Raw genomic sequence first — 25398 nt, 5'->3', positions numbered from 1 at the left:
TCAGTTTAAAGATAGAAAATGCAAAATCATTAACAAGACTGGTTTGGAGATTGCAACCGGTACTCAGACTGGAGGTAATATCTTTCACTTCAACACTAGTAATAAGACATGTTTGATTTCTCATATTGATGAGAGTTGGTTATGGCATAAGATGTTGTGTCATGTTAATTTTGATTGTATTGTTAGAATTAGTTCAACTAAAGCAGTTAGAGATATACCTAAGATTATGAAGCCTCATAATCTAGTATGTAAGGAATGTCAATTGGGAAAGCAAGTTAGAAGTTATTTTAAGAGCATACATGATAAATCTAATGATGTACTTGATTTGATTCACACTGACTTATGTGGTCCAGCAAGGACTAGAATATTTCCAGGTGATAGGTATTTCATGTTGATTATTGATGACTATTCTAGGATGATGTGGGTGACTTTTCTAAAGGAGAAGTCTGAAGCCTTTGAGAAATTCAAGATTTTTAAAGCAAAGGTTGAAACAGAAACTGGATTGAAAATCAAATGTCTAAGATCAGATCATGGCGGTGAGTTCACTTCTCATGAATTTAACAGTTATTGTGAGACAAATGGTATTAGGAGATAGATATTGGCACCTCAGACTCCTCAGCAAAATGGAGTAGTGGAAAGAAAGAACAAAACTATTTTGGATGCAGCAAGATCTATGATGATGGAAGCCAAATTGCCTCATATCTACTGGAGAGATGAAGTGAGTACAACAATCTACACATTCAACAGAGTTCACCTTATGAATTATGGTTTGGACATACACCTATTGTTAATTATTTTAGAATTTTTGGAAGTAAATGCTATATCAAAAGAGATGATTCAATTGGAATTTTTGATCCTAGATGTGATGAGGGGATATTTATTGGTTATTCAATTCAAAGCAAAGCATATAGATTTTATAACAAAATATTGTAGAAAATTGTGGAGAGTGATAATGTGAAAGTGGATGAGTAGTAAAAAAATCAATCTATATCATATGACAGGGAACCGACAATGCCTCAACTGGTACAAGAAACTGAGACAGTTACACCGACACAATCAAAAAATTCAACTGTGACTAATGATCAGAGCAGTGAACTTGAAGTTCAGAAGACACCAAGGTATGTACGATTAAATCATTCTGAAGATCAAATTATTGGAGAAAGGAATAAGGGAGTTATGACAAGAAGAAGACTGGAAAATGAAGAGGTATGTCTTATTTCTCAAGTTGAACTGGCATCTGTTATTGAAGCTTGTAAGGATAAACATTGGTTAAAAGCTATGGAAGATGAATTAGATCAGATAGAGAAGAATAAAACTTGGACTCTAGTTCCCTGGCCTAAAAATAAGAATGTTATTGGAACTAAATGGGTTTTTAGGAATAAATTGAATGAGGATGGTCAAGTTGTAAGAAACAAGGCTAGATTGATTTGTAAAGGATATTCTCAAATGGAAGGTGATGCTCTGCAAAATGGACAAGGTTAGCAAATGACCAACAACACAAGAAACCATAAAATCGTTAGTGTTAGTTAACCAAAAGCTAATCTAAACAGGCATATCAAAGGAGATGCTAAAATCATGCTAATATATCTAACAAATGAAACAAAGATAATGAGGCATCTCCAAATGCCTCTTAGCATTCTCTTAGCTCCTTCTCCCTTGTTCCTCTCCTCTCCAAGTTCCAAAATAGTGTAGCTCTTAGCAGCTTTTTGCATTATGGATGCTTATGGAGGTTTGAGATTGAAATATTGCTCTTAATGTAAAATGAAAAGCTAAAATACTAGATGATAATAAAATGATTGATTTTAACCCAAAAACAACAAGATTTTAGTTTGCTATGCTAAATGCTCTCTAAAATGCCTATAGGTTAAATGCATACAAGTTTTCAGGATCTGGATTATGAAGAAATGGGGCTCTATTTATAGGAAAAATGGAGCAATGGATGGTTGAGATTGAGTAATCTCAACAAGGGTCAGGATTGAATGATTTCAAATCCATGTGAGGGCTTTCAACCCAATCCCAAGATGACAAGTGTCAATGTGAGATAGGTTGAGAGGGGAGGGAATAAGCATTAAATGCTTGATATAACTTTGAGAGTTAGAGTCAAGGTTAGTTGAATGAATAAACTCTTTATTCAAAGAATAAAGCTTTTATCCAATGGATAAACTCTTGTGCAAATGTGAAAAGGATGAATATGGTCAAAACAGTAAATGTTTGGGGAGATAAGTTTGAAATAACCATAAATGGTTATGTAAGAGCCATAAATGGTCATGTAAGAGCCATTAGTGGTTTTTGAAGACTTTGGGGGTTAATTTGTTGAACACACAAAGCATTAAATGCTTTTCAAAGACTTTTTAAGTCTTTGAGAAGTGACTCCATTTTGCTTAGGAATGTGACAATGATTAGGGGATGGATTAGGCTAATTAGGAAGGGGTTAGAAGAATCTAGAAGGGGATTAGATTTTGCAATTGGATTTAGTGGGTGAGGGAAAATAGGATTTTTATTTAAAATAAAATTAGTTTATTTCAATAAATGAGTGCAAGTTGCATTTGTAGGAAAATGCAAGTGGGGGGGGGGATAATGATTTAAATAAATGTTTTTATTTAATTTATTTAAAAGAGGAATAGGGGGATTTAATTAAATAAATAGATTTTATTTATTTAATTGATTGGAATTTGATTTAATGAATTAATTAAAATAAACTGAATAATTTATTTAATTAATAGAAGAATGTTTGGGGATGAATTAATTAAATATTAATTTAATTAATTGATGGCTAGTGGATTTTTAATCACATAAATAGAATTTATTTATTTAATTAAGCTGGACAGATTCATGTGACTACAGAAGGAATTGATTGTGGTGAGACATTTGCACCTGTAGCTAGAATTGAAGCTGTTAGACTATTTCTTGCCTATGTAGCTTATAAGAACTATAAGGTTTATCAAATGGATGTTAAATGTGCATTTTTGAATGGATAACTTGAGGAAGAAGTATACATTGAGTAACCTAATGGATTTTCACTGACAGATGATAAAGATATGGTTTGCAGATTGAAGAAAGCTTTATATGGTTTGAAACAAGCTCGTAGAGCTTTGTATGTAAGGTTGTATAAATATCTTTTGAGGCTTGGTTTTACTAAAGGAAGTGTTGATAGTAATTTATATTATAAGATCACTGAATATTCTGATTATTGAAGTATTTGTTGATGATATCATTTTTGGAGGAGAAGATAAATTGTGTATGGAATTTGCCAACAATATGAAGAATGAATTTGAAATGTCCATGATTGGTGAGATGAAATTTTTCTTAGGTTTGTAGATTTCTCAAACTGACAAAGATATTTTTATCTGTCAAACTAAGTATCTGAGGGAATTGTTGAAGAAGTTTGGTATGGATAATTCCAAACCGGTAAGTACTCCTATGGTGACAAGTGAGAAATTATCTATCAAGGATACTTCTACACTGGTAAACCAGACAAGGTATAAGTCTATGATTGGTGGTCTATTATATTTGACTTAGACTAGACTGGATATTATGAATGCAGTAAGTATTGTTTCAAGATATCAAAGTAATCCTAAAGAAAATCATGAAAGTGCAGTAAAAAGGATATTCTGGTATTTACAAGGAACAACAGAATATGGTTTATGGTATTCTAAAAATGATGATTTCACTTTATGTGCATATACTGACTCAGATTGGGCAGGAGATATTGATGATAAGAAGAGCACTTCTAGTGGAGCTTTCTTTCTTGGAAAGAAACTAATTTCATGGATCAACAAAAAACAGTCATGCATTTCTTTATCTACTGCAAAGTTGAATATGTTGCAGCAACAACTAATTGCACTCAAGTCTTGTGGATGAAGCAGATGTTGAAGGATATCAGGGTAAATTGTAGTGAACCATTAGTTATCTACTATGATATCTTTGTAGCTATTGACATGTCTAAAAATCTTCTATTTCACTCTAAGATTAAGCATATATCAATAAAGTATAACTTTTTGAAGGACAAGGTAGATGGAAAGGAAGTCAAATAGGTTTATGTGAACACTAAAGAACAGATTGCAGATATATTCACTAAACCGATGTCTAAGGAATCATTTGAGTATTTGAGAGACAGGTTAGAGGTTTCTTCCCCTCCGACGGAGACTTGATTGATGCAATTTGTCATTAGTCCGACATGCATTATCAGAGATATTATTCATTCTAGCACTGATGAGTTGTTCTACTACTCAGGGGGAGTAGTCAGCTTTGAGATTCAGAGGTTTCTATTCTTGCTTTGATATTTTTGTCAGATTTCTGGCATTGATGTCAAAGGGGAAGTGATAGTGATGTGAAAAATAAATTCAAAGATATCATTCACAAGGGGAGACTTACTGATATTAAGGATATTGTTGGTTGTCTTCCATAGGGAGAGACTTGTTTGGCATTTCTTGGTACTTAGATGTTTTTCACATCTAGTGTTGCCATCAATGCCAAAGGGGGAGATTGTTGGCATTATGGATGAATTGATTATGTGTTGCATTGATGTTTTGTCATTGATGTCAACACTAGTTATTATGGTTGGTTACCAACAGACAGGTTTTGGTTACCAGAAGAAGAGACTATCTATTGGACACTTCTGGCATGTTTGGATAAGTGAAGTACATTTGATTTTATGTGTTACATGTTCCTTGAGCATGTTTTGGTTAGTTGGTATTGACTTGGTAATCGGATGCTATCATACACTCTTGTAAACCCTTACCAGCATTGGTTTAAGGTTTAACCGATAGGCTTTCACTGAGGAATCTTGACAGAATGCATAATTGGTGTTGCTGCAGCTTCTAGATGGATTTCAAGATGCTGAAGATGTTCTTTTATCATGCTTCAATTGCTTGAAGATATTTCTTTGGTGTGGTGGACCCATAATAGATCTAGTACTTATCTAGGTTATGGACCGGTATCATGTTAATGTGTACTCTCCATGTTACCGGGATATTTTGGGATGTTCTATGGATTGATTATTGTTGTTTTGGTCTCAATCCGACATGGCATGTCATTGTAATATGGATTTATGTAATGATCTTATTGTAATATCTTTTAGGTGGCCGACCTAATTTGTTTAGGCCTTAGGGTTGGTATAAAATGATGTAGGATCTCATTGTAGATCATGGTATGGGAATGGAATAAGTGTCTTGGTCTTGGAATGCAATATCATATGTGAAGGATATTTGGTTGATCATAGGTGATCGAATTGGGATTAAGAAAGAGGTCAAAGACCTCCGGTATTGAGCTTAACCGAGACTATAATCAGGCATGGTAGATGCTATCTCTAGCAGTTCACTCTATTGGATTGTTGTCCATTTATCTTGAGATGGTTATTGCCTCTCTGTAGTCAGTGAGACTCTTTTGTAATGATTAGTATGCTCTAGGCAGTGTGCCTTCCTACATGTGCAGGCCCCTCATTGTATCACATACTTTCTACAGAAGTATCATCAGACTATGGGTAGGCTTCCCACCGTGGTTTTTCCCTTTCTAGGTTTTCCACGTATAAATCATGGTGTTATGTGGTATGGTTGCTCTGCATTGATTATTAAGTGGATTAAATAATGTAATCTATTAACAACTGATTCACCCCCACTCTCAGTTGTTCACCAGTTACCCTAACAAATATTGCCTTGCAATACATCATATTTGTAATCCCAACCTAGAACTACTTATTAAAATCCCTGCAAATATCCCTATCACTTTGCAATTTTATTCAAGCATTTAATTAATCCCTTAGACCAAAGAATGAACAAAAATGCATACACTACAATAGTGTAACGAATGATAAAATCCTTGATAACATGTATTCAAAACATGATAGAACAATACACTGAAGAGAAGTGGGTTTGAATTATATATTTATTGAATAATTTGGCTCTCTGTAAGAATACAATCCATACATAACTCCTTCAAGAACCTGCAAAATTATAGACACAAGAATATTTCTATTTTTGCTTTGTAAAATAAACTCTTACAACTTTTTTGTTTCACCTAGACTTTTCTATTTGGAAACAAAAATTCGGAACACCCAAGGGACCAAAAATCTGAACCCCGTCTCATAGGCCTGAATTCCCTTTTATAAAAAATGAGGGAGCAAACAAGCTTTAGGCCAGAGGAGACACTTGTCATCTTAGAATGACTACACATAACTACATTCGGTTATACCAATAGTCATCCTCAAACTCACTTACATAGGATCAAAGTATGCAGCCACCTTCTTTAAAACTCATGATGAAAATTACCATCATTTTGTTATACAGGTTCAAAAATATCTACCACTAGAAGAGAAAAATAGTTATGAAAACTATTTACAACCTTTATTCATCATTCAGATACATGCTACTCCATGAACTATAGTCTTCATTGGATGGCTAATTGAAATTCATGAATTCATCAGCTTTTGCCTTATATAGAATATACTTAACGACTACTTGGTTTGCCTCTCTTTCAAAGGTTTCGAAAAATAATCCTGTAGAAATTATTTTATCCATGCTATTCTCCAGCATATCCATATTTAGCCCTTGACAAATCATCTCTACTTGGGTATTGATGACTCGCTCTACCTCTTCCTTCAAAATTGTAAAGGCTTTACTGCCCCTTCTCTATCTTCAATATCTGGCAAAAGAGTTTGTTCTAATTCACTAAAACTCTTCATCAATTCCTTTACCTTTCTTTCTATATTCTCTGGAAAAATTTGGGCTTCCTCCATTTATTTTACCAATAAATATGTTGGTTGGAGTGCATGTGGTCTCTCGACATGAAATTTAGAGGCCATGGACATCATTCTGAGCTCATTTCCTCTTTGCAAACATTTTGTAAACAAGGGAATTGCTACTTCTTTATCATCATTAAATTTTTGAATAGAATTGAAAAGAAAAGAATATAAGGCATGGACAATGTTTAACCTCCTATCAACTTTTTCATTTAAACGAGTTAGCATTGAGCTAACTATATCCTTTTGTTGCCCAACTGATTGACTTTCTAATTCTTTCAGCTTATTTTCTAATTCAACAATATTTTCTAAAAGTTGAGACTCATTTGGTTCAGTTGATCTTGTTGCATCAGGTTCATCATCATCATCATCATAGGGGACTAATGCCATACCAGGGATATCAACACTTGTATCTAGTTGAACTGCTTCTCCTCCCTGGACCATAGGTGGCGACCTATATGTCGATGGTTCGGATGGCCCTGTAAGTGCAGGATAGGAAACCTTTATTTATCCCTACTCAAGGAGTTGCACTCTCGTTTGCAACTCCACACACATTTTCTAAGATGCATTATAATCATTAAAAATCTTGTCAAACTTTCTTATCAGCTCAATCTTCTCTGAAGCCTCCTTTTTTGCACTCTCATGTGCCATTTTAGCAACATCAACATTTAACTTTGTAGCCTCTACATTTGATGTGTCAGATGCTCTTTTTATAATTAATCTTCCCCTCAATTTGGGGTTCAAATCACTAATGTTAGGCTTCCTAGGCCCTTCCTCTAGTGCCCATATTGCCAAGGTTGCATAATCATCTGCAAAATCTGATCCTCTTAATGCTAACCTTGCTTCTTCTTCTGGATTGGAAGGTTGTCCCTTTGATTTCCTAATTGTATCAAATGCCACTGGATCTGCTATGTCCCATTCTAGAAAAATCAAAACTCCAACCTAACTTACAATTTTCCTGCCCTCATCAGTAGTAATTTCCTTAAATTCTTCCATTTCATTCTTTACTTCCTCTTGGTTTTCTTGATCTGATTTGTCTGGCCTTTGGGCCTTCTTCTCAGTAATTCTTCTTTTGTACTCCTCAACCTTCATCTTCCATACTAATTGCAAAAAGGTTGGGCTCCTTACAAAAGAATCATCCTCAAGGAATTTATCACATGCCTCCTTTCTTGCATCTTTGAAGGCTTTACCTTGGATATCCAAGGGAGTAAGATCCAACTCCAAATTAGGAGGCAAGGCTGGAACACCAAATTGCATTTCTGCACTTGTTGCAATGAACATATCTTCCTCCATTTGTTCTTCACCCTGCCTTACTAGCGAAAAAGATACAGTTGATGGTGAAGGACTTCTATCAGAATATTCAAGATCAATGATCCCGACTCATTGAAGAGACTTAGTTTGTATCTTTGGGAAATGCTTTATACTCATAATCTTCTTACCCTTTTCTCCTTATTAATCTTCCACTGTTATTGCTATTATCCTCTCCATCACTTATTTCTTCTCTTTCTCTTTTGTGAGAAAATTCCTAAATAGGCCTCCCTACTACCATGCCACCTGCTCTCTGAGATAAAGGAGGTTTTCGAGCTTGATTGTTTTCAGCCATGAACTTATTCAAGTTTGTCTATCTTCTCCTTTAAAATCTTCTTCAACTCATCAAAAATTTTCATAACAAAATCAATCTTGGCACAGAATGGGGAAAAATCCTTTAATGAGTCATATTTTGGATAGTAGCCCATAATTTTCTATAGATTATCCACTTTTGTTTTCTCCATTCCTGAGTCATGGAATCAAATTCATTCCTGATTAAGTCCTTAGGAAAATTATGCACATGGGGCAACAGAGTTCCTTTTATTCTTGTTCTAAAAGTTTTGTAAAACCCCTCACGATCACTATTTCTAGCTATACTCACCCCCAAATGATATGGATCAAAGAATTTGTCAAAGTTCTCATACCCTCCCTTTAGAATTACAAAGTAAGGGATAATAGTGAAATCCGGGAAAATTGTTCCTTTTCCCTTTCCTTTTAAATCCTTATCCTGAATGCATCCTATTTTCCACATCACCTCAGCAAAACCATTCTTAAAGGAACGTTGAAGGGCAGTACATGTGGCTATCCAGAGAAACCATAGATCCTGATAACAGTACTTGCAGAGTAAGGGATAAAATCCCCCCAATTATGTTCAATCTTGGCAAGAGGTAATCTTTCGTTGGGTCTCACAAAATTGTGCACTTCCTTAGGAATCCTTGGCGGATTTACTGTCAACTTTTGCCTCAACCTAGAAGCAAAATTGTTATAAAACCTTACAAAGATAGCCTCTTGTCTATCCCAAGACATATATGTGCTCCAGAGCTGTACTGGAATCTCCTTGTTATCAATTGTCCTTTTGAGGTTCATGGTACCCTCAAAATAATCTGCATTCCTAAAAAGAAACATATACATGAGTAAAGAATACCAAGATAATTTAGCACCACCTACTTGATTCTTAATGTCCAGTAACCCCTCATGAATATTTTTATCAAGGTAAGGGGCAAAGTCAAATACTATTGTATAGTTTGGATGTTGTATTTGCATAGCCATGCACATAAAATCAGGCGACGTCACTATAATTGGATTAAAACCCAATATTTGACTCAGAGAGAAGAAAGTAGCATGAAAATATGAAGCAAAAGCACCAATTGGGAATGGCTCCAATTGGGAATGGCTCCTTTGAGCTAGGGTCTGTATGGTATGTTGTATTCCCTGCTCTGGCTAAATGCATTGGAAGGAAATTCTTTCTAATTAATTCCATCATCTTGTAATACTCTGCCTTTTTCTCATTCAAATATATTTGCACTAGGCTTGAAGATGGTTCATATAGGTCAAAAGTCTCTTAGAACTCTTCCCTTCTGATGGTTAATAGAATTTCTCCATCATTTCCCCTAATAACCCTTGAAACTGGGTCATATCTGTTTGCAATAGCTTTGAGTAGGTCGACATCCATGAAAACACTCGGTACTACCAACTTACCCAAATCATACTGCCAAGGATTGGATAACGGGGAATGCAAATTTCTTTGTCCATACCATGATTTAGACATTTCTAACCTATTCATAGGTATATTAGCATCTTCCAAGTGATGCTTTATTAGTTAACCTTTTCCCTAGGGTTTTTCCATTCACAAATCTCTGCCCCTGTAGTTTATCATTTGTAGAGGGCTTTGATTGGTCCACGAAATTGTCATATAGATTTCTTTTCATATAATCCACTTGTCCTGAATGTTTCCATGAGGCAGGCATCTTTTGCAACTAGGGCTTTATACTATAAATCCAAATTTAGGAAGGAAAAACTAGGGCTAGTGTGAGATTTTAAATTACTAGAGTAATTCAAACAAATTTCATTACTCTTTGTCTAGAACCTAACCCTAGAACAAATTAAAATATATTCTTACAAATTTACACACAATTTATAATATCAATTTATTTCAAGAACATATGGAGGGCTCAGACAAACTTACTGCTTCAATTTTCACCAGAGAGATGCCAATTGTGTGTTGCAGAGAGTCATTTCAACCTTCTTCAGTAGTAGGAAAACCTTCTAGATTGCTATGAAATATTTTTCGAATGAAGAACAACCTTTTAAGAGTCTTTAATTATTGCTTGGAAAAGAATGCAAATGTCTCATCCGCCATTACTACTCACACGAGCGAAACAACAGCTCATAACTTTACATTTAAAAAAGTTTAAAACCTGGTCGTCGATCATCTTCCAAGTTGGAAAATCCAACGATCATCTCTTGTCAACTCAGTACTTGACTTTCCATCTATATCAACAGACCCACAAAATCATGACTAATCAACACCACATCATCTTTCAACCAAAATCCATCAGCAGTCCCATAGTAGGTCTTCCTGGTCATCTTGGGACATGTGGCATCATCTCATGATGCCGCAGTCCATAACATCTTTGCAACTTCTATCGCGGGGATATGGGGGCCATCAGATCTGTTTAAACTTTACTGCTTTTCACAATGCTCGTTAACTCCTTTAGAATTAAAAATCGAGCACCTTTTACCTGAAGACAAAACATCTCCGTTCATTTGAACATGTGCAAATTGATAGGACTATTAGTAAACTGACTTTTACCACCTACGAATCGGTAACACAATGCTTCGACTGGTTATACTGCCAACCTTGTCGGTTTCTGCTGAAAACATGTGGCACAATCTCGTGATGTCGTGGTCTTTATAATCTTGGCATCTTCGATCATGGGGAAGCATGAACCGTTAGATTCAATCTGTATTTAACAACCCGCCAAAATACTTAGGACTTTCGGACTTAGGAAAATATAAGCACGGGCACAAATATTTAAAGGGAGACCGGTCATAGGGAAATCATTTCACAAATTGGCCTAACAAGACTTAACTTTTTGGGAAAAAAATGGTCCCGCCAATGAAGTGGAAACCTCAGCCTTAAGTGAGAAAAAAGGCAACAACATAATATTAAAAAAATCAAATATTTTCCTTTATACCAAGACTTAATAAAAAAGGACACAACCCCTAAATCCCTAAAAACTTGACAAAGGGTAAAATAAAACCAAAACGACCAAAATTTTGTAAGACATGATTTTAGGTCTTATCATGAACAACCATTGTTTATTACCCATTCATCTTTCTCTTCAATCTTAGAAGCCAAAGCTTTCTCCCTCAATAATACAACTTGTATAATTCACTAGTACCAGATCATCTTCCTTGATAGAAATAAATACAAATTCTTCCTCTGAATTCCCATTGTTTGATTCTTCATCTGTCACACCTTCATCAACAACATAATAACATCTTCTGATATCTCAACTTCCGGTTAGACTTATAGGGCTTATCATACTTGTCATGCTTATCATATCTATAATTCTTATCAGATTTATCATGCCTTTAAAATTTATCATGTGTATCATGTCTAGACATTCTTTCAGGACACCTAGAAGAAAAATGTCCTATCTTATTACAAGAGAAACATTTCAAAGGTATGTTTCCATCATACTTACTGGCTCCCTTAGGCAATCTCTGAGAAATGAGTGCTTCAAGCTCATCCCACTCTTTCTCTTGTTCTTCCATTTCTCTCATTTCTTTCATATCTAGACACTCTACATGAGCTCTCTCTCAGATCATACTTCTGCTTCCCGGAAATAGAGGCTTTAAATGCAGTCTCAGATTTACCATGTGATTCTCCAATTTTACTCAAATCAAATGCATCAAGCTTCCAAATTAACATGTCTCTTGTCATAGTAGTCACACTTCAGATCTCATCAATAGCACCAACATTATAACTTTGTAGGAAGAAGCCAACGATCTAAACACTTTAGCAACAATATCATTTTCTTCAAGAGTTTCACCGACACATCTAACGTTCATAACAAGTTCATTTACTTTAGCCATAAAGGGTGTTATATTCTCATCTTCTCCAATCTTCAATGCCTCATACTTCCCTTTCAAACTCTGCAACTTAGCAACTTTAACTTGTGCATCTCCTTCATACAAGGTTTCTAACTTTTTCTTGATCTCATGTGTAGTCTTCAAACCCATCACATTAGTCATTTATGAATCGGTCAAGGCACTTAGTAATGCTTCCTTATCTCTTATTTTATGTTCATTTCCTTGATTTCATCAACAGTGACTGAACCATTCAGAGGAATATTGTAGACATTCTTTGTAATTTTCTAATAATCTTCTCCAAGATACTTCAGATGAACTTCCATCCAGTCCTTCCAAATAATATAATTGTTTCCATCAAATCTAGGACTTTTATTCTTTAACACATAGGTTGACATCCCAAATCTCCTCAAGCAGTTAAGCTTCTTCCAGAGGATGTAGCTCACATACTACTTGTTGGGAACAACAAGGAAGGAAAATTGAGAGGGGGGTGAATTAGTTTTCACCGGATTAAACAATTTAAGCACAATCTTAGATATGATCAACTGCAATGAGAACAAAGATAAACACAATAACACCAACACACATGACACCATGATTTTGATTGGATAACACACATAACACAAAATAATCTCTAAATTTGAACCATACACTGACTACCTTGGTTGAGTAGCAACACCAACTCATCAACCCAGATTGATGCATATCAATGCACCTAGTTCTCATCAAGAGGGGAAAAGACCCCTAACTAGTCTCTCAAATAGATAAATGTATCTATAGGCAAAGACTTAGTAAAATTATCTACAATCTGATCTTTTGTAGATACATACTCCAGTTTTACTTCCTCATCACTGACCTTCTCCCTCAAGAAGTGATACTTAATTGATATATGCTTTGTTTTAGAATGCAGTACCATATTCTTGGAAATATTAATAGATCTTGAATTATCACAATAAATAACTATAGGTTCATCATACACAACTCTAATATCCTTCAACATTTGCCTCATCCAAACTACTTGAGTACAATTTCTAGTAGCCACAAAGTATTTAGCTTCAATAGTAGATAGAGATATAGCATCTTGTTTCTTACTTTCCCATGAAACCAACTTCTTCCCCAAAAATAAAGCTCCACCGGTAGTGCTCTTTCGGTCTGTTGGGTCTCAAATCAACAGATTGGATAGGTTCTAAGGAAATGCCAACTCTTATAATCAAACCCTCCAATTGACTTGGCCAAATTATAGAGTGAACCTAATTGGTTACTAACTCTCTCACTTTAGGCTCTGTAGGACCTAGGCGGGTATACCTACACACTAATTGTTTTCAATGATTAGTGCCTTTTATAGCAGATTAAGTATCTTGATCTGGCTCCCTCCTATCTCAGAATGGCATAAGTTCCTGGGATGGATATAGCAGATGAGTTCAAGATTGTTGTTGTAGAATTTATTTGATCTTTGTGCTTAGAATTTTATATGTCTACACTATTGCCAACTTACTCTATATTTCCTACTCAACTACTCCTATTATTGTTTGTCCAGTTGTGAATTTTATAAATTGTAATGAGGGTTATACCTAATGATTAGTGCCTTTCACATGTTCTGGGCTACAGAGTCAGTTACTTGTTTATGGACTTAATATATGCTATATGAGACAATGTTTAAACCTATCCCTTATAGGTCTGTCAATTGTTATTTCCCTATGAGCTCAGTTAATCACTTGTATTATAAAATTGCTTGTGTGTATTTAACCCAAGCCTTATGAGACCACACAAGAAAGAATTATCAGGAACGATTACAATCCACAGATAAATCTTTTGATTCAATTAGAAATAACACAGAATGAATACTTTACTGAAAGAATATAAACAATCTTATCTATTATGATAATATCACACACAAATGCCACAAAGGAGAATACTCTGCAAATTAGGAACAGGAACAAAGATTCGATCTTGCATTGATTCTTAAATCTTTGATTACAATTGATTAGCCCCAAAACTGTGTTTCTCTATGGCCCCATTTTTTCTTATCTCCTTTTCATACAAAAATCCTTCACTTTATATATGTAAACGAAGGGTCATGACAAGAGACGTGTCCTTTTGTTTATATATTGATTAGGAAGACGGTTTGTTAACTAATCTAAATACAAGAAGACTAAACATTCCCATGTGTTCGGTATATTTGTCATCTTTGTAAAATCTGATAGCGTATGAAGTATCATGCTGCAGTATCCTTGTTTGTAGCCTCTGGTTCTCATCTTTAGTCTTCTCATATAAACCCTTGTAAGTAATATTTTCCCTAACCAAAAATTCTTTCTGATCCACATTTAGCCTAGCTACATCTAGATTCAATTTTGTTGTAACCCTAGGGTCAGTCTTCCCTACTTGATGGACCATAAGGTGTCCAAAGGTTTCTTCTGTATCCATAATTATTGGCCTTTTCCCTTTTGGGTACAGTGCCCATTGCAACAGAGCCTTTTGATCAGGATCATATCCTGAACTTGTAAACAATTTATCTACCTCTTGGGGTAATACCTGCTGGTTCGGGTCTTGTTTCTTCAGGAATCTGTCAAACATAAGTGCTAAATTCATGTCCCAACCTGAAAAGATAATGACACCAGCCTCTTTTAGCATCTTCCTCCCTTTTTTCCCTATCCAAAAATTCTGTCTGATCCACATTTAGCCTGGCTACATCTAGATTCAATTTTGCTGTAACCCTAGGGTCAGTCTTCCCTACTTGATGGACCATAAGGTGTCCAAAGGTTTCTTCTGTATCCATAATTATTTGCCTTTTCCCTTTTGGGTACAGTGCCCATTGCAACAGAGCCTTTTGATCAGGATCATATCCTGAACTTGTAAACAATTTATCTACCTCTTGGGGTAATACCTGCTGGTTCGGGTCTTGTTTCTTCGGGAATCTGTCAAACATAAGTGCTAAATTCATGTCCCAACCTGAAAAGATAATGACACCAGCCTCTTTTAGCATCTTCCTCCCTTTTTCAGGGGTCATATCCTTCATGAGAGTATCAATCTCATCTTGCAGCCTTTTCATCTATTCTTCTTCTGGTTTCCCAGCCATAATTCTTCTCACATGAGCCCCTTTGTACTAGTATAATAATGAAAGGAATTCCTTTGAGGAAGTGAACCCTTCTTCTGCAATAAAATTTTCATGCTCTGTCATTCTCATATCAACCACTTCCCTGATGTTGAATTCACCAGTTTCTATATCCACTTCTACCTCAAAGCCAGGGGGATAGTCTTCTCTAGGGGAGTCAGCAAGGAGGCTACTAGCAGTTGATTTTGGTGACATATGAGCCAATGGCTCACTGTCTCTCCCAGTTTTGATAAAATGGAGAAACTATGGGGGCACTCTATTCATAATTTCTGCCTCATGCTGAAGCAATTTTTTAGCTACCTCCAAGGGATCTTGGAGATCTCCAAGTAGGTTTCCATCTACTTTCCCCCTCACTCTCTTCCATTTGAAAGCTTCCCCAGTCATCTCAAATCTTTCTCTCAAGGCCTTGGCTTCCTCTCTTTCAAGATTCTTAATTAAATCATCTGGCATTTGAGCCACATGTATTCTAGCCCTTAGTTTCTGAGATGTTCTTGCAGCTTTCACGTATCCCTTAGGATCAAAATTCTCTCTAGGGCTACCCAGAGTCATGCCATAATAATCTAACTTACTCTGGAGTAAATGATAACTTTTGGAACTTTTAACAATAAAATCAGAAAATACTAGTAGCCCTGGCACAATGGATTGTTTACCAAAATCTGTGAGATGTTTGGCACTGACAGCAGACAATTGTCTTACAATCTCCAGACTAGCCACCCTGTTTGGCACTATAATTGGGAGCATGTATGGCTTCCCTTCATACCCGAATACTCTGATTTCTATATGATTAGGGTGACAGTACCAATCACCTCAGTTATGATCAATCTGAGACTCTGGAGAGAAATCTTTCGGTCTGAGGAATCTTTCGATCTCAGGGGACAAAGTATAGTCTCTATGTTGTCCGAGGGCTGCACTGAGTGGTTTTACAAAGTATTCCTGGAAGTGCCAGTATTGGTTGTTTGTAAACCTTTGGTCCCACGCAGAGACCCACAATTGGACTGGTTTCTTCAAACCACTTTTATCATAAGCTCTGATGCTAAAATCATCTTACCAGAAATTGGACTCTTGTCCACAGTAAAGAATAACATGTAACAACAAGAATACAAGGAGAAATGAATATTTACAAGGTCTCCTTTTAGCTTTTCCAACCCATGATTCAAGGCTTCTGCAACATAAGTGGCATAATCAAACGGCATAGGGTCTTTTGATTGCAAGTCAGCACATAGAACCATAACCCCAATATCCATGAGAGGATGAGCCTCTAAGCCTAAAACTTGGGCTGCGGCATAGTACGTATACTTGAAGTAAGGATGGAATTGGTTGACATCAAAGGGCACCTTGTCAACTGTACTAAAAGGAACTATGGATCCTCCGACCTTTGGCCGGTGAATGGGTAATCTCCATTTCCTATAGATGTCCTCCAAATTGAAAAACTCTTGTGACAATTTCTGCATGTCAATCTTCTCCTCTACATCCCAGTCTAAATTAAACACCATATCAATTGTCTGTTTGTTGATTTCCACCATAGGATTTCCTCGGTAATCACATATAGTCTTGGTTTCTGGATTATAGGAATCTGCTAGGGCTTTCATTAATTCAACATCTACAAATACATTCGGCACCACCAGTTTCCCTAAATTCCTCTTCCACAGGTTACTTATGGGCTCAGGAGCTTCCCTTCTCTTGTAACCAAATAAAAACAACTCATGTCCTCTGATTTCAGTCCATATGTCTCCCAGATGTTCAAATCTGTCTTCTAATCCTTCCTCCTCATTTTTTATTTTCTTGGACCTTACACTGGAATTTGGACATTGGTCCAACAAATCCTGAACTAAAGCTCTACCCTCTTTCTTCTGTCATTTAGGTTTTTCTTCAACGTCTAATTCTTTTCCTTTCCTACTCTTTTTAGAAGAAGATGAGGGTTCCATAACTTCAATCAATACAGGATATCACACTTACTTGGATAATTGTTAAACCTCTTATGTGAGCTTGGATTGTTCCTTTCGTGCCTCAGCCAGCTTCTTGCAACTTTCTGAATCTTGGCAATTATCTGGTTCTCATGAAAATTCGATCAATTTAGCTGCAATTTTGAGAGCAACTTGTATCAGACACAGTAGTTAATGTCTCTATGCTTGCAACGGTTGCTCAAGTGTTTAAACTTAATTGCAGATGTGACACCTTCAATTTAAGCTTTTAATTCCTTTCTGGGAAGCAATGTTTAGCTAAAGTGACTGTGGATTAGCTTTTCGTCGAAACCTTTGTCTTCAATGGAGCTCTTTAATCTCCCATCGAAAGTTATTCTTCCTCGACACAACTTATTTTATGTTCTTTCAGGATCGATGAAAGCCTTGTATCAGGAAAACTGCTTTTCATCGATATACTATTTGCTTGTTAGGAAATCCTTCCTTTCGGTGAAAAATATATGTCGCTGAGTTATTCCAAGCCCTGCTTGATATTAGATTTTCATCGATACAACCATAACTTCGACTGATGACTCAAGTGCTTCCTCGATGTATCATTTTCATCGAAAAACACTATCAATAAGAATATGTTTGGTTTCTTCAATATTATTTCATCGGTAAATGGCTCTTGTCGAAAATCATATTTTAGCTTCCTCGATACCATCCTTTCTTCGATGAGACCTTTGTCAATGAATTTGTCATGACTTCCATCGAAATTATTTTCGATGAATCTTATGCTTCGATGAAACTTCATGCTAGCCTACCGAAGTCCCTTTCTCATCGATATATTTTCCTTATCAATGAGACTTCTATTTTGATAAAGTATCTGATAGTCCTGCCGAAGTCCTCTTCTTCTTCGATGATGAAACCCTATTGCTATCGATGGGATTTGTCTTTTGATGGACATTTTTTAGGTTTCATTGGTGGGTTAATTTCTCCGACATCACGTTTTGTTCATTTTCCGCTTTTTGATGAAAATGGAGCACCGATGAGTCATTTCTTTCATCTACCGAAAGAGATATTTCTCCGGAGTCATCTTAGTGCTCTACACCTTATGTTTCATTTTGATAAAACTTTCCTTTCGGTGAGACTCTTCTTGAGGTGTTCGATGTAATATGTTGGCCGATGATCTTTTATTATTGATGAAACACTTTAAGTTTCATAGATATTTTTCATATGACCCTCCTAAGGGGAAAATATAAACAATCTCCAACTTTTCACACCTTTAGGAAAATTTTAAAATTTAAAATTTATTGTTCAACAGTGGCTCTGACTGAGGATGGAGGTATACTGCGTAATGCCTTCAAGAATTCAGAATCTCTGTTTTCTCAAAATGGAAAGAAAAATAAATACATGGTATTTTTCAAGAATACTGTACATGCCGGTCTCAATCCCTTCTCCCCTTTTTTTATATTTTTTTTAATTTTTTTTAATTTTTTTTTATATATATTTTTTTATTATTATTATTTTTTTTTAGGAAAAGAAGGTCTTCAAGTATTGTCCATGCACAGGCAATTCCTGATTTTCTCCTGTTGTATTCTGAAGGAAATATGCATCCTCTCCAGCTTTATTTGTTATAACAAAAGGTCCAAGCCATAAGGCTTCAAACTTTCCATGCTTTCCTCTATCCTGATTCCTTGCATCCCACATCAAGACCCAATCCCCTATTTCAAACTTTCTATGTGATGCCCTTTTTTCATGCAGTGTCTTCATCTAATTTTGGACTCTCACATTCTGTCTCTGAGCTTCAGCCCTTACTTCTTCAAGTTCAATCAATTGTACTAATCTTTCTTGTAGTGGATCCTCTAGTTCAATTTCCTCCTGAGTGATAAACCTCTATACGGGCAATAAGTTATCTAAAGGCAATCTGGCCCTAGTTCCATAAACCAACTCAAATGGTGCCTTTCCTATGGACTTTTTCACAGTTATTCTATCTGCCCATAATGCCAAAGTTAATTTGGAATCCCAAGCTTTCTTATTATTTCCTAGCAGTTTCTTAATAATTTTCAGGATATTTTTGTTGCTTGATTCCGCCTGTCCATTCCCTTGAGGGTGGTAAGGAGACAAATGTGATATCTGAATACCATACTCTTTGCAAAACTCATTGAATTCCTCTGATCTAAAGCACATTCCATTATCAGTTATGATCTTTGTAGGGACACCAAATCTGGAGATAATATTATCCATTAGAAACTTAATTACTACTTTGCTAGTGGCTTGCTTAGTAGGTACAGCTTCCACCCATTTAGTCAAATAATCAGTAGCTACAAGTATCCATTTATGTCCTCCACTTGACTTATCTGAGATTTCGCCTATGAAGTCTATCCCCCATTGTTGAAATGGTTGTTCTACTTGCATGGATCTCAAGGGCAATGCCCCTTGATATTTCAGCTTTCTAGAAATTTTTTGGCATGGCTCACACTTTCTAACATATGCATGTGCATCATTGAAAACAGTTGGCCAGAAATATCCACTCCTCAATATTTTGTGGCAGTAGTTTTGGCAGAGAAGTGACCTCCACACATTCCACCATGCATTTCATGTAATACTCTTTCAGCTTGATTTTTGTCCAAACATAAGAGTAATATTCCATCCCGGTTCTTCCAGTACAAATCTCCATTGACTATCACATACTTGATAGTTTTTAACTTGAGGGTCCTTTTTTGAGTATCTGTCATATGATCGGGACATTTCATGTATTTGAGATAGTACACAATGTCTGTGTACCAAGATGTGCGTTCAATGTTGAATTGGGCTTCTTCCCATTTAGTTTCATTTACTCGGGCTTCATCAATATCTATTCCTGTAATGAGTTTGGCCAATCCTTGCCCCTTTATGACCTGTGATATCTTGATTTCTATATTGAACTCCTACACTTGGTTGATCCACTTGCATCTCTTCCCGGTGACTTCAGTCTGTCTGAAGATATCTTTCACTGCTGCATTGGGAACGTATGCTATAACTTTAGCCCCTACTAAGTATGATCTGAACTGCTTTACTAATTTAACTAGGGCATAAGCTTGCTTTTCATTCAATTCATATTTTATTTCTGAGGGGCTTAAGGACTTGCTAAAATATGCAATAGGCTGCTCATATCCTTCTTGATTCTTTTGTAGCAGCACTGCAGCTATTGTGTGACAGGAAGTGAATGAGAATATGATAAAAGGCTTGCTAAAGTCTGGAGAGATCAATACCGGAGCTTCTCAAATTGCTCTTTTGATGGCTATAAAGGAATTTATTGCTTTTGCAGTCCAATCTATTTGGGTTCCTTTCTTTAACATCCTTACTATGGGTTTTATTATATCTGCAAAGTTTAGGATAAACCTTCTTACAAAATTTATTTGTCCCAAAAATGACTAGATGGCCTTGATAGTTCTAGGAATAGGAACCTCATTGATAGCTGCCACTCTTTCAGGGTCAATTTTCACCCCTTCCTTAGATACTATGTGTCCAAGTAGCTTTCCCTCTTCAACACCAAAGTGGCATTTTTTGGGATTCAAGGAAATCCCATATTCTAAAGCTTTCTTGAATACCTTTTCAAGATGACCACAATGATCCTCAGCCTTCTTTGAGTATGCAGTTAGATCATCTTGGTATACTACCATGATTATATCAATTAATTCTGCAAAGGCAACATCCATTGCTCTCTGAAAAGTAGCACCAGCATTAGTCAATCCGAATGGCATTCGTGCATAGACATAAGTGCCCCATGGAGTTATAAAGGTTGTTTTGTATTTTTCAGCCTCTTTGACTTTCACTTGATTATAACCTGAAAACCCATCCATCATGGACAATAACTCGCATCCCATCACTTTCTGCAACATGTTATCCATATTTGGTAATGGATAATTATCTTTTAGGGATGATATATTAAGGTTTCTAAAGTCCACGCACAATCTAATGTCCCCATTCTTATTTCTAACTGGCACTAAGTTAGAAACCCATGTGGAATATCTGCAGGGTTCAATAATTCCTGCGTCCTTCATTTTTATGATCTCTTCCCTCATTTTTGGTAACAAGGTTGGATTAATAGGTCTCTGCTTTTGTCTGAATGGTTTAGCTTCTGGCTTAAGTGGTATTTCATGTTGAAAAAGATCTTCCCTGTAAGCTTTGAGGTCTTCATAAGACCATGCAAACACATGTTTATACCTTTTAAGCAACATTATCAGTTGTTGCTTCATGGTAGGAGTTAATCTCTTCCCAATGAAGACATCTCTAGGAGTCTCTTCACTCCCTAGATTGACTTGCTCCACATCACTTTCTCTGACAGCCGATCCTTTAGTTTCAATTACATACTAAGTACTGAAAGTCCTCTCCAATGCTACTAGACCCCTTGGTAATTTGTTTGATTTTAGTTGTATAATTTCTTGTCCAAATAAAGTCTCTTTACCCTCAGTCTTTTCTACAAAATCATTGAAATTTATAGCCTGAGATTGATAATGATCAACACATTGTAAAAACTTCAGCAGGTCTGCATCATCTTGGAACACTTGCCAGTTGTACAAGTTATCAGGAACAGATGGTCTAACTTTTATTTCTACTTCAGATATCCCAATCAATGTTATATCATTATCCTTCAATGAAACATTAGCCAAATACTCTGCCATGATATTCTTTGATCTGTCTATCCAGTTTATTTGAAAAGCATCAAAAACCTCTATAGTATCCTAGACAACATTCCTATACTGTTTTAATCTCAAGTTTTTTGAGGCATATTTCTCCTTCACTTGTGAGACTATCAACTCCGAATCACCAAAGACACTAAGCAATTTAATTCCATGCTTAGCTTCTATGTTAAGACCAGTGAGTAGAGCTTCATACTCTACAATGTTATTTGTGCACTCAAATAACAATTTGAAAGAATATTTGTAGGTTTCCCCTGTGAGTGAAATAAATAGGATTCCAGCCCCACTCCCTTCCTTGCTACAAGACCCATCAAATAACATCTTCCACACTTGATCATCCTTTCCAGCTAGATATGATTCAATGGGGATCCACTCGTCAACCTTAGGTTTTGTCAACTGCACTTGGAAATTGTCCATATCAGTTTGCAAAAAGCATATTTGATTTGCTGATTCTTCCATGTCTTCTATGATATATGTGGACCGGGGTTCCCTATCAATTTTTACCTCCTGTCCATTGATTGGAATCATAGCATATGATAAATCTAACTGCACATATCCACCAATCATGTTCGACCATTGCCTAGATAGCAACATCCCATAGTTTGGAGGGACATCCACCACTGTAATATATGTTTTGTACGATGCTTCTGGACAAACTGCCAATTTGAATTCTACATCCTTCATGATACCAACCACTGGGACCGACCTGTTTTCCATGGCATAACACTTCCCAAAGGTAGTATCAACTTCCAATCCAAGCTCTTTCATCACTCCAACAGGCATAACATTTATGGCTGCTCCTGAGTTGATCATATAATTCTTCACTTTCTTATTGTTTACCACCAAAGTGAGATAAAATGGGTCTACCTGTGTTGGGTTTTTGGTTATGGTGGACCCTAAATATATAACTGGGGCCATTTGTTCATTATTGTCACCTTTTGCAACCTCTTATTTCTGTTCATTTACCTTTTCTTCTTGGATACCTGAAATCATCTCCAGAGTCTTTTCTCTGTATTCAGGAAACTTCATTATTTCCATCAATGGAACAAAAACTTTTAATTGTGTTAATGCATTTGAAATATCAAATGAAGTAGAGTGTTGTGCTAAAGGAAATTTTGCTATTTCTTCCTTTTGAACACCAAGACCCCTTTTATTATTCTTTGGTACAACTTCCTTAGTCTTTGCTGCTTTATTTGTTTGCTTGGGTGTCTCATTAGTTTCTTTTATAAAAAGACTAGCAGGTTTACCTTGCTCTGGATTCACCATTCTATTTCTCAAATCATAAGTTCTTTTTGCTTGTGCAATGGCAGAAGCTATAATTCTTCTTTTTTCTTCTTCAGTGGGGATTCTGAGCTTAACACCTTCACCTATGTTGGTGATTACAGGCAACACAAAGCATTGATCAATGTTCATGGAATCTGATCCTCCTTCCTCTGCAAAGGATATCATGCTAACAGTCAGGTCGCCCATATGCTCCTCATAGCCATTCTCTTCCTCCTGCAATCCTCTTACTATAGCACACAAAGAAGGAGCATGTGGCATATTGCAGGCATAACACCACATGTCATCATCTTGAGCGTAGTTTACTGTTCTTTTAAAGGGATCTGGGACTTGTTGGTTATCTTTGTGGTTCCTGTCTACTAGTTTTCCATCTTTCCATGTAGTTTTATAGGGCATGTCATGCAACCTGGGCCTTTCAGGATGATAGTATTGCTGCTTCTTTGTTTTGTTTACCCTCACAGATAAATCTTTTAGAGCATTCAAAACTTTGTCAAGCTTATCCTCATCCTTATTAGCTTTGGGTGCTTTAGGATTGTACAACCTTGCATCTTCTCTTTTTCCCACTTTACCAGTGGCCTTCCTATTATTTTCTATAACAATGGCAGCTTTCATAACATCCTGGAGGTCTCTAGGATTTCTGGTTCTCAACTCATAGTTTGTTTTGCTATCATAAGCATTGATGTAATATAGAATGCTTACCTCAGGTACTCGCTTCATCCTATTGGGAATTTTATTTAGAACCCTATTAAATATTTTGTTAAAATCTACCACTGATTCATTTTGCTCCTTCTTGATGCTAATGATCTCATGCAAAGCAAATTCAGGGCTATTATGGTCTCCATACTGTTCAAGGAATAAGCTTTTGAATTCTGCAAGACTTCTAATGGATGCATCAGGCAATGCTCTAAACCAATCTCTTGCTTCTTCTATTAATGACTGCATAAATAACCTGATCTTAACATCTTTATGTGGTAAACCAAAATCCTCTATTACTGCATCAAAAGCCTTACAATGAGCTTCCCCTGTAATTGCATTACTTCCAGTAAATCTTGGTATTGCAGTCCTGATTTCATTCAGGATAGGATATGGGTATTCCATCATTCCTAAGAAATCAAACTGCCTCATTCATTCCATATTCATTAGCCCATGTCCCCCATGGGGGTTTCTAAAGTTTTGGTTCATGTTATCATATAAGGGCATTTGATTTTGATAAGGAAAAGGGTATTGGTTCTGGTATTGGTATTGAAATTGATCAGGGGGGGGATATTGATTATAAAATTGATTTTGAGGAGGAAACTGGTTATGAGTAGCAAAGTTATTATGTAAATTTTGCTGGACTGGTGGTGCACTCGATTGCACATGATCATTCCTTTTGTTATTGAACAAGGGGTTCTCATAAGCCTTAAAATCATTACTCTTTGTTTTACTCACTCCCTGATCTGTCTAAGCATATTTTTTTCTATAATTGTTTACATCTTGATTAAAGTCATCTTCACCAACATTTATGCCTAATTTAGCACATAACTCCAAACATTCCTGAGTCCTTCCAGAATCTCTCATTTCAGCAGCTACCTCCATCATTTTTTTAGTTAAATCTGCAAATCTATCTGCAGGATCTGCCATACTTGATCCCGATGAAGTCGATGTGTTCTGTCTGGATCGTGCTTCATGATTTTCAAAACCAGGGGGAATTTGATATTGGCCCTTTTGGGCTCTATATGCTGCAACCAAATCCTCATTCACTGGGCTTGAAGTAGTTTCTTTATCCTATTCTCTTAAAGGTGAATGTTGGTTGTTTTCATACTTATACTAATTGTACCTTTCTCTCATGAATTTATTCATGGATTCTTTTTTGTTTTTATTCTTTAGTTGAGAAAAATCTAACTGGGATACAGGCTGTCCTTTTGTGACTGATCTCCTTCCGTCCATAGATATTCTTCTCCCTTAATTCAGAGCCGCCACATCTCTCCTTGAGAGGAAAATCTTTCTTCTAAGTTCTCTCCCACAACAGAGTCTTAATAATTCTTCCCCAGCAGAGTCGCCAATCTGTTGGGTCTCAAATATACAAATTGGATAGGTTCTAAGGAAATGCCAACTCCTATAATCAAACCCTCTAATTGACTTGGCCAACTTATAAAGTGAACCTAATTGGTTACTAACTCTCTCACTTTAGGCTCTGTAGGACCTAGGCGGGTATACCTACTCACTAATTGTTTTCAATGATTAGTGCCTTTTATAGTAGATTAAGTATCTTGATCTAGCTCCCTCCTATCTCAGAATGGC

General features: G+C 36.2%; 1 protein-coding gene across 1 annotated transcript; it reads right to left on the bottom strand.

Annotated features, from left to right (window-relative positions):
- Positions 1 to 19045: 19045 nt before the first annotated feature.
- LOC131857656 (uncharacterized) lies at positions 19046 to 19567 on the bottom strand. The gene has a single exon (XM_059210354.1). The coding sequence runs from the start codon at positions 19565 to 19567 to the stop codon at positions 19046 to 19048; it is 522 nt and encodes a 173-aa protein (XP_059066337.1).
- Positions 19568 to 25398: the final 5831 nt, after the last annotated feature.

Source organism: Cryptomeria japonica, chromosome 8 (assembly GCF_030272615.1).
Source record: "Cryptomeria japonica chromosome 8, Sugi_1.0, whole genome shotgun sequence".
Taxonomy (NCBI): Eukaryota; Viridiplantae; Streptophyta; class Pinopsida; order Cupressales; family Cupressaceae; genus Cryptomeria; species Cryptomeria japonica.
The sequence above is the reverse complement of the archived record's forward strand: the minus strand, read 5'-3'. Positions and strand labels throughout refer to the sequence as shown.

Coding starts and splice junctions, on each gene's coding strand:
- LOC131857656 (XM_059210354.1), bottom strand. CDS start 19,567: ATGCAAGTAGAACAACCATTTCAACAATGGGGGATAGACTTCATAGGC.